This window comes from Dipteris shenzhenensis, chromosome 4, assembly GCF_047967505.1.
Source record: "Dipteris shenzhenensis isolate YYH24624 ecotype China chromosome 4, Dip_SZ_1.0, whole genome shotgun sequence".
Taxonomy (NCBI): Eukaryota; Viridiplantae; Streptophyta; class Polypodiopsida; order Gleicheniales; family Dipteridaceae; genus Dipteris; species Dipteris shenzhenensis.
Genome location: NC_141599.1, coordinates 35,500,766 through 35,514,839, shown reverse-complemented (window position 1 = coordinate 35,514,839; position 14,074 = coordinate 35,500,766). Strand labels below are relative to the sequence as shown.

The window sequence follows — 14,074 nt, the reverse complement described above, 5'->3', positions numbered from 1 at the left end:
TGCATCAACAAAAACCATTATCAGATGTATTTAACAACAAAAACCATCATCAGATATATTTAAAAAGGATGGTCAAAAAGTTGATGCATCAAATAAACTTGAGGCTCACCCTGAAGTTACACAGTCACCCAAGACAGCATAGCCTGATGGAGCCCTTGGTCGCCAGATTGCTATTCTCCGCCCAGAACTATTCCCTGAAAGTTTAATAAACTCTTATTATGCCATCCTTCTAAAAGCCGAATTGTACAATCCTCCACATTTCAACAGGCTATCATTTTGACGCAACACTTCCTTCAGATATTGCCCTTTTATTACAGACATTGTTACCTTTATCATTCAACCAAATTCTGTCAAAATGAGAACATCGTGATATGACATGCCCACTCCCAAACTGAAACGTGGATACTGCATCATTATGGAGGCGAAGCAACAGACGCATCAAGCTGAAGGATAACTGAACATAAATTTCTGAGGTGAATACTGTCAGGCTTGTCTTCTCTTGAACACAAGCATACTCTGCGGAGATGAGCAGTGGATCCAGCACAGTAAGCCCTGAACCACCATCAATGGAAAATTCCTTTACACGACCACGAATCCATGTATCACCTTCCTTGCAAGCATACCTGAAACAACCAGAACCCACATTAAAGTGAAGAGCAACGAAATTTAACCACAAACTTTCTCCATTTAAAACACATTTTAAAAGAGCTATTATTGCAAACACAGCCATTGCAGGCCATTAGCAAGCAGGGCACTTGTTTTTCAGTGTAAGAGCAAAGGGCCTACATAAGATTGAGATCCATCCTGGCCCTGAGTAGCTTTTCTCGTCTCTGCATACTTGCATATGACCTCTCACTATCATAAAAGGTAAGTTCAGGACCAACAGCCTGCCACAGAACAAATTCAAGATCAACAACTGCTTCCGAATTTCTATGTGAATCCAGCATTGTAATAAAGAAGGGATTATGCCCAAAAGAAGGGCTTTTTTTCTTTTCAATACCAACAAACCTGAAGAAAAAAGGGAAATACTCATTACAACTAGATACGGCAAGGATTAATGCTCAACCCAAAAAAGTATGGAGGACTGTGTGAATGGCTAGGGACATTCAAACTTAAGCTTGTAACAACCATGTACCCTAATCTTTCCAACCCACCAATGAAACATCCTGCACAAAGATGAAAATCAAGTAAAATGTACACCATTTCAGATGTAAGTCAAAAGGTTTGCATATCGTGAACAGGTTCCTCCCACTGATAATGACAAAAAATAGCGGACCCAGTAAAGGAGCAGCACAATCAGTGAGCCATCAACAGCCAGTTACAGACAGGTAGCACTCGGGCAAATCACACCCAGCAACGGTTTTGTGAAGGCCAGCACCAGCAACCACTAGTGGCTCCACTGCTTGCAAAGTGTCAATAAAGTTCACACTTGTCTACACCAACGAACATCTCACTGCAAGACAATGGGAACATACACTATGAGGGGGGAGGAGGTAACATAGAGCTAGACCTTGAGCATGCCACTGTTTGTGGAATGAGCTCGAGTAATTAGGTTTCAGCAGCGTAAATAATGTTTTTGAGGGAATAGATAGGAAGAAATCATTCTCTCTTGGGAAGCCCTTGATTTTGTGTAATATGAAGCTCTTGAATGGGGGCTTAAGCTGCTCTTTCTCATCTATCAAGCGGACGACACAAAGGGTGACCTGTCACGATTAAGGGCACTGAAGTGGTTCCCATGTCAGATGAATTTAAAATCTCGCTACTCAATCTACCATTCAACCACGTGGATTCTCTATACCCATGGGTTAGTAAAAGAGTGACTACCATGTGCATCAACCTTTAGGATATTGCCATGCAGACCATGTGAGAATCTTGGAATGTCCCTATGCACATTAGATTGACATACAGTCAAGGGCTAAGTGACTCACATGTCTTGGCCATCAAGTGGCCTATCCTAACGGTTTGAACGTAGGTCGGGTGTGGATATGGTGATACAAAGGGTGGGGGACCATGTGCAAAAAAGAAAAGCGGTGGTTGTGGCTGTGGATGTGAGGGATGCAGTGGTTGTGGCTGTGGATGCAGGGGAGGCAGTGGCTGTAGGGGATGCAGTGGTTGTGGTTGTGGCTGTGGAGGAAGGGGATGCAATGATACTTGGGGATGCAACGGTTTTTATGTACGTGACTCTAGCTTCTATGGCAGGACCCTCCCACTTTGTGTCGTCTTTTTCTCTTTAAAGCATTACATCAAGTGATGTCCACTGTCTGCACGACTGTGATATTACATCAGAAGTCTGGTTGGAGATCGGACACACCCTTCTCCAATGTAGCAACAGAGAAAGTATCTACATTTCCTATGCTGTGTGATAGTTGCTTTTCCACCGTGTGCCATATGTGTACCTCACAAGTCACCTCGTTAGATAAGCCAGATACTCCGCGATACGGAGATGCCTCTATTTTTGTCATTTCATCCTGATGTACTTAGTAACTCAATGCGTATTAGATTTTTAAGAGGAAAAAGCTATTGGGATGATGGGTAAGGCCAACCTTTTATGTTTTACATTTAAATAAATTTCTTCTTTTGCACTTTACACATGGCCCTCAATGTAGAGCTCATGTGAACGATAACTGGTTATTCGCTATATATTCATTACCAACATTTACATAAACACATGGAAATTGTGATATTTACCTGCACATCTAAAATGAAGTTTGTCATAGGATCAGAGGCATTCAAACTAGTAACGTTACTCTTGGATCTACTTATAGATGGATCACATTCCTCCAGATTACGTTCCGGCATCAATCCCGGACTAGGGTTTGCAATTGGTCCCTCCAGCACCACTGCATCCTCTGCTGAAACACTGTAGCTACTGTCAAAATGCAGCTGTAGACAGTCCTTTAACCTGAAAGCATTCTGTAAAATATACACACAAGAGGAGATTAAGACATCAGTATACACAGAATTCCACGATTCACAAACAACATTTCATGTTTACAATGATGCATATAAACATATTATGCAGATCTCAAAGTGACGTTCTAAGGCCACCTTTGCCAGAAAATAATCCCAACTTATCCATGCTAGAGGCTTTACATTATTGAAATGCATGTCAGACAAACTTTAACTTGTTTCAGGCTATTTTGTACATACCTTAGGCTTGCAGACTCTTATAACTTGAAAATAGGAACCTAAGTTATGTTTAAATGGTAAAGTCTCGAACTACTTTACTTTCTAGAATTCTTCAGAGCCCTGCATCCTACTCTTAAAGCGGCTATTGGGATATAGCTGATGAGGGTAGTTGTAGCAATGAAGCCAAAAATAAATTGTAAATTATATCACATGCGCCACGCACAAGACAGCTACATTACAGGCACAGTGTTGGCCTTCACAATTCTGGTCAATCCGAGTAAAAACAACCAGTTAGGCGTGGGCATTCAGAAAACAGGCTCCAATAGAATGTCACCAAGGCAGATAGGTACAAATACTTGGCTGCCCAATACAGAAAATTCAAACCAAGATTGACCCAAACACAATGCACCCTCATAAGCTTCGTTTTAATAGAAAGAGCTTAGATATATGCATGGGAGCTTGTGGCCTGCCCTCTCAAGTTTGAGCTCTACTTTGAACTCCACTAGGAGCATAGATTGAGACTAAAATGAACTAACCCCCTTCATTTGCAATGGGCAAGGTGCCTCACATATTCTCTCACTAACAGCACCCATCCTAGCTATTGAGTGTGGAAGTGTGGAATGTTGCTTGTGAAGAAAGAAAGAAAATAAGAAAGAGCCTTTGAACGACGGAAGGGTCTATGAGACTAGAAGAGCCTGATACAAAGAGCTAAATGGATGAACCCTCTAAGCGGGCATCAACACCTCCACATGAATACAACATAATCATAATCATAGAAACACGAATACATAAAGAACTCTAGTGCCCAAGGAAGGATGGAAGATGTGGTGTGGCCTCACTGTGATGATCTTCCGGAGCCCTGCGGTGTACGAGGCTGCGGTGGCATTGAATCTGTGAGAGTGTTGGCGACGGTCATTATACGCGGTCCGCTATGGACTCCTAGCTGTGCTGCTGTATCCACTTTCACCCCCCTCGGGAGTGCCTCCGCTTTGGTGAGCATGGAGAAGTCTTCAAGCCTGAACTGTGCCTCAACCCCCTAGTGAGTCTGTCATGTCCCTCATTCTGTCCTCGAATCCACTGTCTCCTTGAGGCCTGCTAGTCCATGCATCTAGCTGGAAAAACTTAGTGATGATGCTCTGAGTGGAGTCTGGTTGTACACCTTGATCTCGCCTTTGTGCCCTGAGCAGATACTCCCTATACCCGATGGCCTCACGAATACAAGTCGACACACATCTCTGATCTAGGTAGGACAAGAAATGGATAGGGGTCTAAAACCATCCTTGAAGAGATAGTGGTTGCGACCTCGGATTTCATAGTATACAAGACATCTAAAAGAAAAGTTATCCTCCAACTCAATCTTTTGCCGATCACATAAAGTATGGATGCGACCCTCTCTACGTATACCCTCAGCCTGCCCACTCTCAATGTAACGTCGGTGTGATGACACACAGGACTTAAGGAGTGGGGGAGGTGGATTCGTGCAGTGGGTCAATGAAGCCCTCCTCTGAAATCCGTAGGTAGTGGTCCCTATAGAAGCTGAGCTTCACAGGAAACTCGTTGGGTGCCACCTAGGTTCTAAATGTGTGTAGCTATAAGAGATCCTCTTGGATAACCTAGTTCAAGTTGTGATATGTGAGCGAGACAGAGGGGGCCTCAATGCTATACTAAAGAGCGGTAGTATGCCCATGTGGAGCCTCAAACTATCAAACCATCAGCATGTACGTGCATACCAACACCTCTCATCACCCATGTTTGCCAAAGACATGGATGAAGATAGGGCCAGCCATGGTAACCTACATCGGCCTGCAGTAAGAGCCATGATCCCTAATGCAGTGAAAATACGTGACAACCTGGAATGCTAAGTCAAGATGCTCCGAAGTGAGCTAGCACTATCTGATATGGGACTGACCGCCTATTGCGGATGGTCCGTGAAAGCAAGAGAGCTTGTAGCCTCTCGAATCTATCTCTGATAGGTCTAGCCCCCATATATACCCACTAGGCATACCAAGGAGTCAAAGATAAGAAACTTGGTCCAGGGATCTTAAGAATGAGAGTGAAAGACCTACACTCAAGTGTAGCAAGGGCGACGTATCACCTGCTCAATCAACCTGCATTGCTAGTCACATCTTGAAAATCGAGCCAAAGAAAGGAACCCCCAAGTATGTATAGGATGCAACAAGTTCCACCAATAATCCATCCAAAATTAAATACTCTTTGTGCATGGTTTCTCGGCGAAGGTATCAGGCTCATCCACGTCACGGGCTATAAGGACCACATGGTTGTTGCCTACCCTCAGACCTCACCCCCTACTTTTCCAAGTGGCTATTGATTCTCCTGGAGCCGCAGGCATAGTGTTCAAGGATAGCCCCTTGGCACTTGGTTCCAGGAGGATTTTCTTTACATCTATAATTTTGGGTTTCAACTCTATAGAGAAGGATAGACGATCACATCACTCTTCATCACATTCCCCAGTCTTCCTTAGGTTTATCATCAACTCCTTCACACGATACGAGCTTCTTTTGGGCTGGTCACAAAGATCGCCCCGCCCTTCCCTAGTTTACCCTACCCCACAACGGAGATGATCAGGTCTAATGGGTTTGGTCATCGTATTTGACCCTGACATTTAAGGTTACCACATTATGCTCCAACATCTAGATGGCTCTCTTTTTGGATAGAGAGTTGAGATCATGGACAATCTGATTTGCAGGACCTTTGAGCATTTTGTTAGAGATTGCCCAAATAGGAATCAAAGGCCCAAGAAGTTTTTTGGTACGGCTCTTGTTTGTAGCGCTCGATCGGCACCTCCTACACGTTTAGCACCAACTGCTGCACGTGCCGCCCCTGCTGCCCCTCCGTTGGATTGAGGTTAGAGTTGATGAACCTCCATTGCCTCTAGATTAGGAGGACACCTTCTCTCGTTTCTGACCCCACTCTGATTGCAACCAGTGATATTTTGTATGATTGCAATCAGTGATTATGCAATTTAGGCCATGGCTAGTATCGCACATGACCCAATTTTAGGTGAGGCCAGTTATAATGTCCTTCATATCCTTATACAGGTCCTAGTCTCTATCTAAGCAACCCCCTTCCACTTGAGTTCTCCAGAAACCCATCATTGATCAAGGGAAGGACATAGCTCCTACCTACTCAACTCTCTTGCAGGCAAGGATCTTCTGGACTCCAGCCCCATGCTTGGTTTAGAAGAATTCTTTCTCTCCTCTGACCGATTTGGAGAGGTGGAGTTTGTGCCCTCTACCTTTGGTGACGTGGTTCTTGGTTTTCCTATTGATAGAGCGTCCTCTTCCACACGTCTGGGGGTTCTTTCCCCTGTAACAAGGAGGATATGGGTTAGGGAGCTGTAGGGTGCAGGCATACCTAGATAGGGTAGTTTGGCATCATTTGGAACATGTTTGAACGATCAATAGTATCTTAAATAGCCTCAGAAATTGTTACAATGATATGGACACGTTCCAGAAGGAGAACAAATACTTTGATTCAGGGACGTAAAGTTGATCTCCTCAACCTTTCTGTCCGCAACAATAGTGCGGATCGTGTCCTTTTCGAGGAAGGAACTTATCTCTAGGGTCCCAATTGCAGACTCATGTATTATTGGAGGTGACTTCAACTGGATTGGGAGTATCTTGATAGAAGTAACTAACAAATTCCGTCATTGGTAAAGTGCTGTTCTACATCGATTCGGGAGGGCATACCTCCTCTTTTGAAGAGGGAATATATTATGTTGCAAGCTACCAGTAGTTAGCTTGTACCTAACTTGGCTTATTTATTTTTATGCCTCCCTGCTATTTTTACGCATAAGTGGAAAATGGATCTTGAATCCTTCAATCAATTAAATAAATCAATAGCGTCTTGATTTTTTTGTACTCCACTTCAAATTTCTATTCATAACAATCATGCTAGACTTCCTGATCATAGTAGGAACCATTCCCAGATTATAATTATTTAGCAAATTACCGCCCAAGATGTAGAGGAGTTTGTTTCTAGAATCTAGATGACAAATCGAGGTTAATACATGCTCAACCCTGAACATAAATAGCTATTGTGTGTTCACTATGGGAGCAACAGTTCAATAAAGAGCTTTTCATCATTTTGATATCATAAGGATTTGCCAATCTTGCTTACTAGTTGATAACACGTCAATATCACAAATGATGATGTTCACACAGTTGAGGCCTCTCTCAAGTGCCTCAACTGCTGAATTATCTCCTTGAATTCATACTCCAGTTTTTGAAGCCTAATTTCTACGAGTAATTTCGAAGTATATACATCTTTCTCCTCACCTTCTAACTTGTGGATTGCCTCCATCCATTCAAAGAAGGGAGAAGATTACACTTCGACATGCATAAAGAACTCCTACAATTCAATTATACAAATCCATCCACCTTGCAGCTAGAATCACAAATTACAAACATTTGATTTGTATCAAATGTTTTATAATGACATGTATCCTTTGTATCAAGACAATTGTAAGGGTAGACATAATAATATTATTATTAAAAGCTGTACTTTTTCTGTTATACCAAACAACCCAAGCTCCCATAATACATGGGTCAGTTATGATGCCTGATCGCAATTGAATTTGAGCAAATGAGATCAGCTTTAGCATCCTGAAACTCAGTGACGATAGAAATTTGATACCTATGAATTTTCCCCGTTATCTCTTTAACTTTTCTAGTTTTCCTAGTCCAGGAAAGATTCAGATGGCCACACTGGCTACAAGAGAAAATTACAATTCTATATTTAAATTTTTAGTACTCCATTGAGAAAATATGTGGTGTCTCTTATCACCCCATACTTCATAGGCTCACCTCATGTCACAATAACCAAATCGCATCAGACTCTCGCAAATGAACTGTACCAAGCTCAACTCCCACATGGAATTGACAGCTGTGAGGCAATGCTCCAAAATGGGAATTACCTTGCATGCGCCACATGTTGGAGCACACTCCCAAATCGTGCAATTCCTCATGGATCCAAAACCTCAGGTCTCAAGCACCTTGTGAGAATAAGCCAATCCTTGAGATTCCTCGATGCTCATGTCAGCCAATTGCCAGAAAACCCTCACAAATACAATGATGTCCTCTCAAGATACTTCCCCATGCGGTACTTGCAACTCACACTTGCAAAACCTATGTCAGCTCTTTCAACTTATAAAGTGGCATGGCCTTATTGTAGCTTCAAAGGATTCCGGAGAAAAAATCAGAGCCTTTCGTACAGACAGCTATCTTGGACGGCCAGCTGAGCCATGTGCAGACTTGGATTCCACACTATTAATTACCAAAAAGTAGGTGCAGCTTCTTATGCACACCGAATCATACCTAGTCTGGTTGCCTCCATATAATGTAATGCTACTTGGGTGCTGGCTTCCAGTTAGAGCATTAATGAGGGGGCCACGTCGCAACCCCTAATGCAAACCCACCTACCCCTTCCTCTCCTTCCAAGCCTAAGGCATAAGGGATGGTACATTTGACGTTTTGGAAGGTTAGAAGAAGGCACGCATTTGAGCTCCCCCCACGTTTCTTGTTGCTTCATGCACTTCGAGGCACTCCGTATGGCTGTACGGGCTGCAAGCGTTGATCCCGAGGTGCTTACACAGTGTAATGCTTTGTTTTGCACGCATTTCCAAAACGGGTTGTGGGCACGCTTTCCAAGGCTGGCTGTACGGACCTTTGCGTGTTGGCTGTACGAATCTTTTAGTGATACTGCTGCTGTATGGACTGTTCGGGCACTGTCTCCAAGGCTTGTACGACTCAGCCAAATAACCTACCGGTCCAGGTTTTAATTGCCCCCCCTGCCTAGCCTTCGCTCATGCAGCAGGTCCTGCCATCAATTAGGGCTTTGAAGTCCCCAAACACACTTATATCGAGTGCTTCAAGCACTTCACCTCAAATTCAGATTTTACAGCCACAAGGCTGACATCACTACACAAACAGGAAAGAAACATATTCTGCTGTTCTCACAGCCACACAAGTAGTCCTTTCACGCCTAAGGCCACTAGTCATCACTCATCACACAGCACAAAGAAAAACTCTCAAACTCTTGTCACAAATTTAGAGCTGATAACTAATCTAGTTAGTATAGCTAGCCGAATGTACATTGGGGTACATAAAATTACACCAGATTAAGCATTAACTCCGAACTCTTATGCATAAACAAATGTTTCACTATTTCTTTCAGAGAATCCTTCTGATTGCAGATCTGCTTCTAAAGAACAATAATGAAATCTATAGAACAAATGAATCACACATGTGCATCTTCCTTAGAACACTACTGGGAATTCAATGTTCTCTTTACACACTGGGAATTCAATGTTCTCTATACACAAATGTGCATCTTCCTCAAAAGGTATACCAACCGTCCCGCGGTTATGACGGAGCCTTCTTTATAAACAACTGATTTAACAGTGCAGGAAAAACAACATTCCATGGAAGATAGCCTTCCTCTATGAGAACATGTCATTCAGAATACATGGCAATACATCATATTACACCCTCTAGTAAGAATGTGTTACCTTGATTGTGACATTTATGAAACGGAGCTTCTTTCCAGGGCCAACAACAATCAAATATGGTGCATGATTATCATCTTGTACATCCAAACATAGCATGTTCCCACCTCCATCATATATGAACTCTCTGATATGAGGGGCATCAGCAATAAGTTGATGATTTACTGATAACATCACCATTGAATCATCTTGTTTATAAAGGGGACCTATCAATCTTATATGCTCCTGGACAATGATGGGATCCTTGTGTTCACTCATAGTTTCATCCTTGCCAGTCATTGCAGCTAGAGAAGGTACAAAGAATTCCCCAACATCAAGCAGAAAGTCTAGGACTACCAATAACCGTGGACGCTGGATTCGTATGACAAAGGCCTGTGACTCTGGCCTCATTCTTATGTCCATCACTAACATGGGTGGGTGAGGACTTTGCAGTGAAAGTTGATTGCTAACATCAGCTTCTCCCTGTCCACTTGATGCACCATAAGTTTCCATGTCTGCCATGGAGCCCAACATAAGACGCATTTCTGGTTTGGTATTAGATCGCATGTCAACAACACTCAACCTCGGCAATGTCAAAAAAATGTCTGTTTCCTCGATAGATGTGGTTCGATAGTTAAGCCACAAACTTTGTAGCTGCACAAACATAAAGTGTATCCCAAGCATTCAGAAAATGGTAAAAATGGTTATTCTCCTATGGTAGTACAAGCCGAAAAATCTCCCAAACAAAACTTTCTCTATATTTCTAGCCAAACCAAATTGCCTTGTATCAAATGAGGAAACATGTGGGGAAGGATCATGCTATAGAAGATGTAGCCATAACAATAATTTTTACATGAAACTTCAACAGGAATCTCCCACACTGCATATCATTGAAAAAGAGAAAGCGAAACAGGACTACAAACAGAAATACAAACTCTACAGATATTCCTTCCAATATTCCAGACTTCAACAAGATTACAGAGGTACATCCATAAGCAAAATCATAAATCATGATAACTAAACCAAAGAACAGCCCTAAAACCAATCACAAATTCCTCGTGGGCGGTCACGACTTGCAGGTGCTTATGGGCTTCAATCCACGCGTAGAAACCAAAATCGCAGCAAAGGAAACACTCTCAAGCTCAAGAACCTGGCACGCAATCCAAGACAGGCTCTGTAGAAGAAATCGCAATTTGCTCCTGCACTAGAATCTGTAACCGGAACTTCAACAAAGCGTGGGAACTTTGAAGAGCTTGTTGAAACATGATTGGCGGCAAGTAGAGTAGCTGGGAGAAGAGGGGGAGAAGTCATTCCCGTTTCTGGATCTAGGAAGAACAAAGATGAAATCCATAGCAATACTTTCCCATGGTCCTTGTGGTATGGGCAGTGGCATGAGAAGTCTTGGGGTCTTGTGCCTGTCATACTGGACCCCTCGGCTTCTGAGGCTGAAATATTTTTTAATCTTGAGTTGGTGGTACAACCCTCACACCCTTTCCTTTTTCTGCCATAGTCTGAAGAAGATCTTCCCTTAGCAGTTCAACCACTAAAGCTGAATGCATCAAATCTCAGAGCTTCATCTTCTTTGGATCAATGCTTACTTGAGTCCGTATGTTGGGAAGCAACCCTGCTCGATACTTCCGAAGCTTTGTCTTTTCTGAAATTTCTTTGAAGGGCGTGATTTGAAGATAGGCTGTCCAAAACTTTTGATTGTATGTGTCGATGGTGTTAGTGGCTGCCATGCACACTTTCCCATGCTGTATGAACGTCGTCATAGAAATTCTTAGGCAAGAACTGTTCATAGAACTGCTTCTTGAATTCTTTCCAAGTCTTTGGAGATTCTTCCGCAACAAGAAGAGCTCCCCACCAAGCACTGGCACTATTTGTTCGATGAAGACTTACAATCTTTAACTTAGACTTCTCGCGGTAGTGCCCCGTTTTGAAGGCTATGTCAAACTGACGGATGAACTGCAAAGCTTTCTTAGTGGCTCCATACTTTCCATCAAAAGTACTGAACTTGACAGACGTACCTCCTTCCTTGAAATCCTTACTTCGAGATCTGGATCTTCTTCTACGCTTATGACGGGAGCGTCCTCGGGATTTAGTAGAAGATGAGGAAGAGGAAGAAGAAGAAGATGAAGAAGAACTTAAAGAAGATGGGCATGAACTGGGAGTTCTCCTTCCATGTTTTGACTTCGACTCCCGTGTGGCTTCAAACTCCTCCCTCGTTTTCTTGAAGTTTGACGCTTCTGGCGTGATGCAGGACTCCATGAATTCTCCCTAGAGAAAGGAGAATGCTTAGAAGACTCTTTCGATGGAGAAGCACGAGAAAGTTCTTTGTCTCCCTTTTCTTTTCGTGGCTTTGACCTTGGATAGGACATCATCTCCTCAAATAATTGCTGAAATCGAGGTTTCTCCTTAAAAATCTGAAACTCCTTGATCTTTTCTTTCATGAATCCTTCACTCAGATCGTCCTCAGGTCCCTTAGATTGCTTCTTGAAAGCTGAACCGGGCCTCTTGGAAGCTGAACTCCCTTGCTCCAAAACCATGACTTCTTGTTCTAACACAACTAATTGCAGAGCTCCACTCCTCTTTGAGGTACTAAATGCGTACGGCTGAAGACGGGAGCCGGCCTGATGCACGACGAAGTAAGCGTGGGAGTGGCTTTTAGTTGTATGGTGCAACCAATTGTCCGGGAAATCCGGGCCATAGATACGCAGATACAGCAAGGGCCTGTGAATCTCTAAGCCTGCAAGCTTCCTGGATCGTGGTCACCAAAGAGAGCAACCAACCTGGCTCTAATACCACTGAAACCGTAACTAAACCAAAGAACAGCCCTCAAACCAATCGCAAATTCCTCCTCATCTCCAAAGAACAGCCCTCAAACAAATCGCAAATTCCTCCTGGGCACCCTGGCACGGCTTGTAGGCGCTTATGGGCTTCAATCCAAACGTAGAAACCAAAATCGCAGCAAAGGAAACACTCTCGGACTCAAGAACCTGGCATGCAATCCAAGACAGCTCTATAGAAGAAATTGCAATTTCCTCCTGCACTAGAATCTGTGACCAGAACTTCAACAAAGCGTGGGAACTTTGAAGAGCTTGTTGAAACGTGATTGCCGGCAAGTAGAGTAGCTGGGAGATGAGGGAGAGAAGCAAGAACACAGCACTAGGGGCCAAAAAGAAGGGCTGCCCCCCCCGATAGGTTTTTATTGCAATAGAAAATAGTCTTTGTACAACTGGCTCTTCACAAGAGCATGAACTGAGTACAAAACTCAATGATCTTGAGCTCTTTAGCTCTTCTTTTATAAACCTAGCCTAGCAAAAAGCTAAACCTGCTTTCTAGAAGCTATTTCTAGCTTTAGTGCTTTTTAAAAGCTATTTTATGCTTTTGTTCTTCCTAAAAGCTATTTTATGCTTTTTAGAGGCCCAAGAAGCCCTCTAGTACAGCTACCGCCCCACGGCCGTGGGGGCTGGTACAAGTCCAGCACCTGCTCCTCGACCTCCACATGGCAGTCCTCCTCAGGATGGTGGTATAGCTCCTACTCGCCAGAGTGCTCCTCCACTGAGCGCTCCTTTGATACCGCCACCTTCTACCTCAGGTGCCTCACGACTTGCAAGGGCACCCGACGCATACCAACGGGTTTCGGTTTGTGTGTAGATTCCTCCTTCAGTTCACGAGGATACACTAGTGGGCTCTGCTTCACCTCAGTCTGTCCCTCCAGTCTCACCTCACATAGTCCGAGACGCTTGAGCTTCGACCTCCTCCCTGGTTGCAACTTCTCCCCTAGAACCAGCGGTGCCAGACCCTCTCCTCGAGGCAGTAGAGGTCTCTGCGGCTGTGCAGACACAGGATCGAGATGAGTCCTCGCTTCCTCCCTTGGTTGTAAAAGAGAGAGATATGGAAATGCATGCTGAAATAAATGAGGTAGATCGGAATAAATTTCAGTTTCTTGAGAGACCTGAGAATCATGGCATAGAACTCATTCCTGGCAGCGAACCACCCAATAGGCCCCCATACAGAGTTAGTGTAACTCAACGAGAAGAGATTATGACTCAGGTGCAGGATTTGTTGTCCAAGGGGCTGATTCAGCTCAGTTCTTCTCCTTTTTGTTCCCCTGTACTGCTAGTATAGAAGAAAGATGGCTCATTCCGTATGTGCATCGATTACCGCACACTGAACAAAATGACCATCAAGAATAGATTCCCTATTCCGTGCATTGATGATGTACTGGATCAATTAAATGGAGCTTCAACTTTCAGCAGGGTAGACTTAAAGAGTGGTTATCACCAAGTGAGAATACAGCCTCAGGATGTGCACAAGACAACGTTCCGCACTACCTTTGGGTTGTATGAATATCTGGTGATGCCTTTTGAACTGACAAATGCTCCAGCTACTTTCAATAGGATGATGGATCGTATCTTCCGACCCTACAAACAGTTC

At 43.5% G+C, this 14,074-nt stretch overlaps 1 protein-coding gene across 2 annotated transcripts in view; it reads right to left on the bottom strand.

Annotated features, from left to right (window-relative positions):
- LOC147902770 (calcium-dependent lipid-binding family protein) overlaps positions 1-14,074 on the bottom strand; it is a 227,504-nt gene that overhangs the window by 67,287 nt on the left and 146,143 nt on the right. For both annotated transcript variants that reach the window (XM_087373773.1, XM_087373775.1), the window contains exons 34-38: positions 9,659-10,288; positions 2,689-2,913; positions 787-887; positions 328-623; positions 110-194 (exon numbers count right to left, since the gene is read on the bottom strand). In XM_087373773.1, coding sequence (XP_087229899.1) covers positions 110-194; positions 328-623; positions 787-887; positions 2,689-2,913; positions 9,659-10,288 — 1,337 coding nt within the window. The remainder of the gene's footprint in view (positions 1-109; positions 195-327; positions 624-786; positions 888-2,688; positions 2,914-9,658; positions 10,289-14,074) is intronic.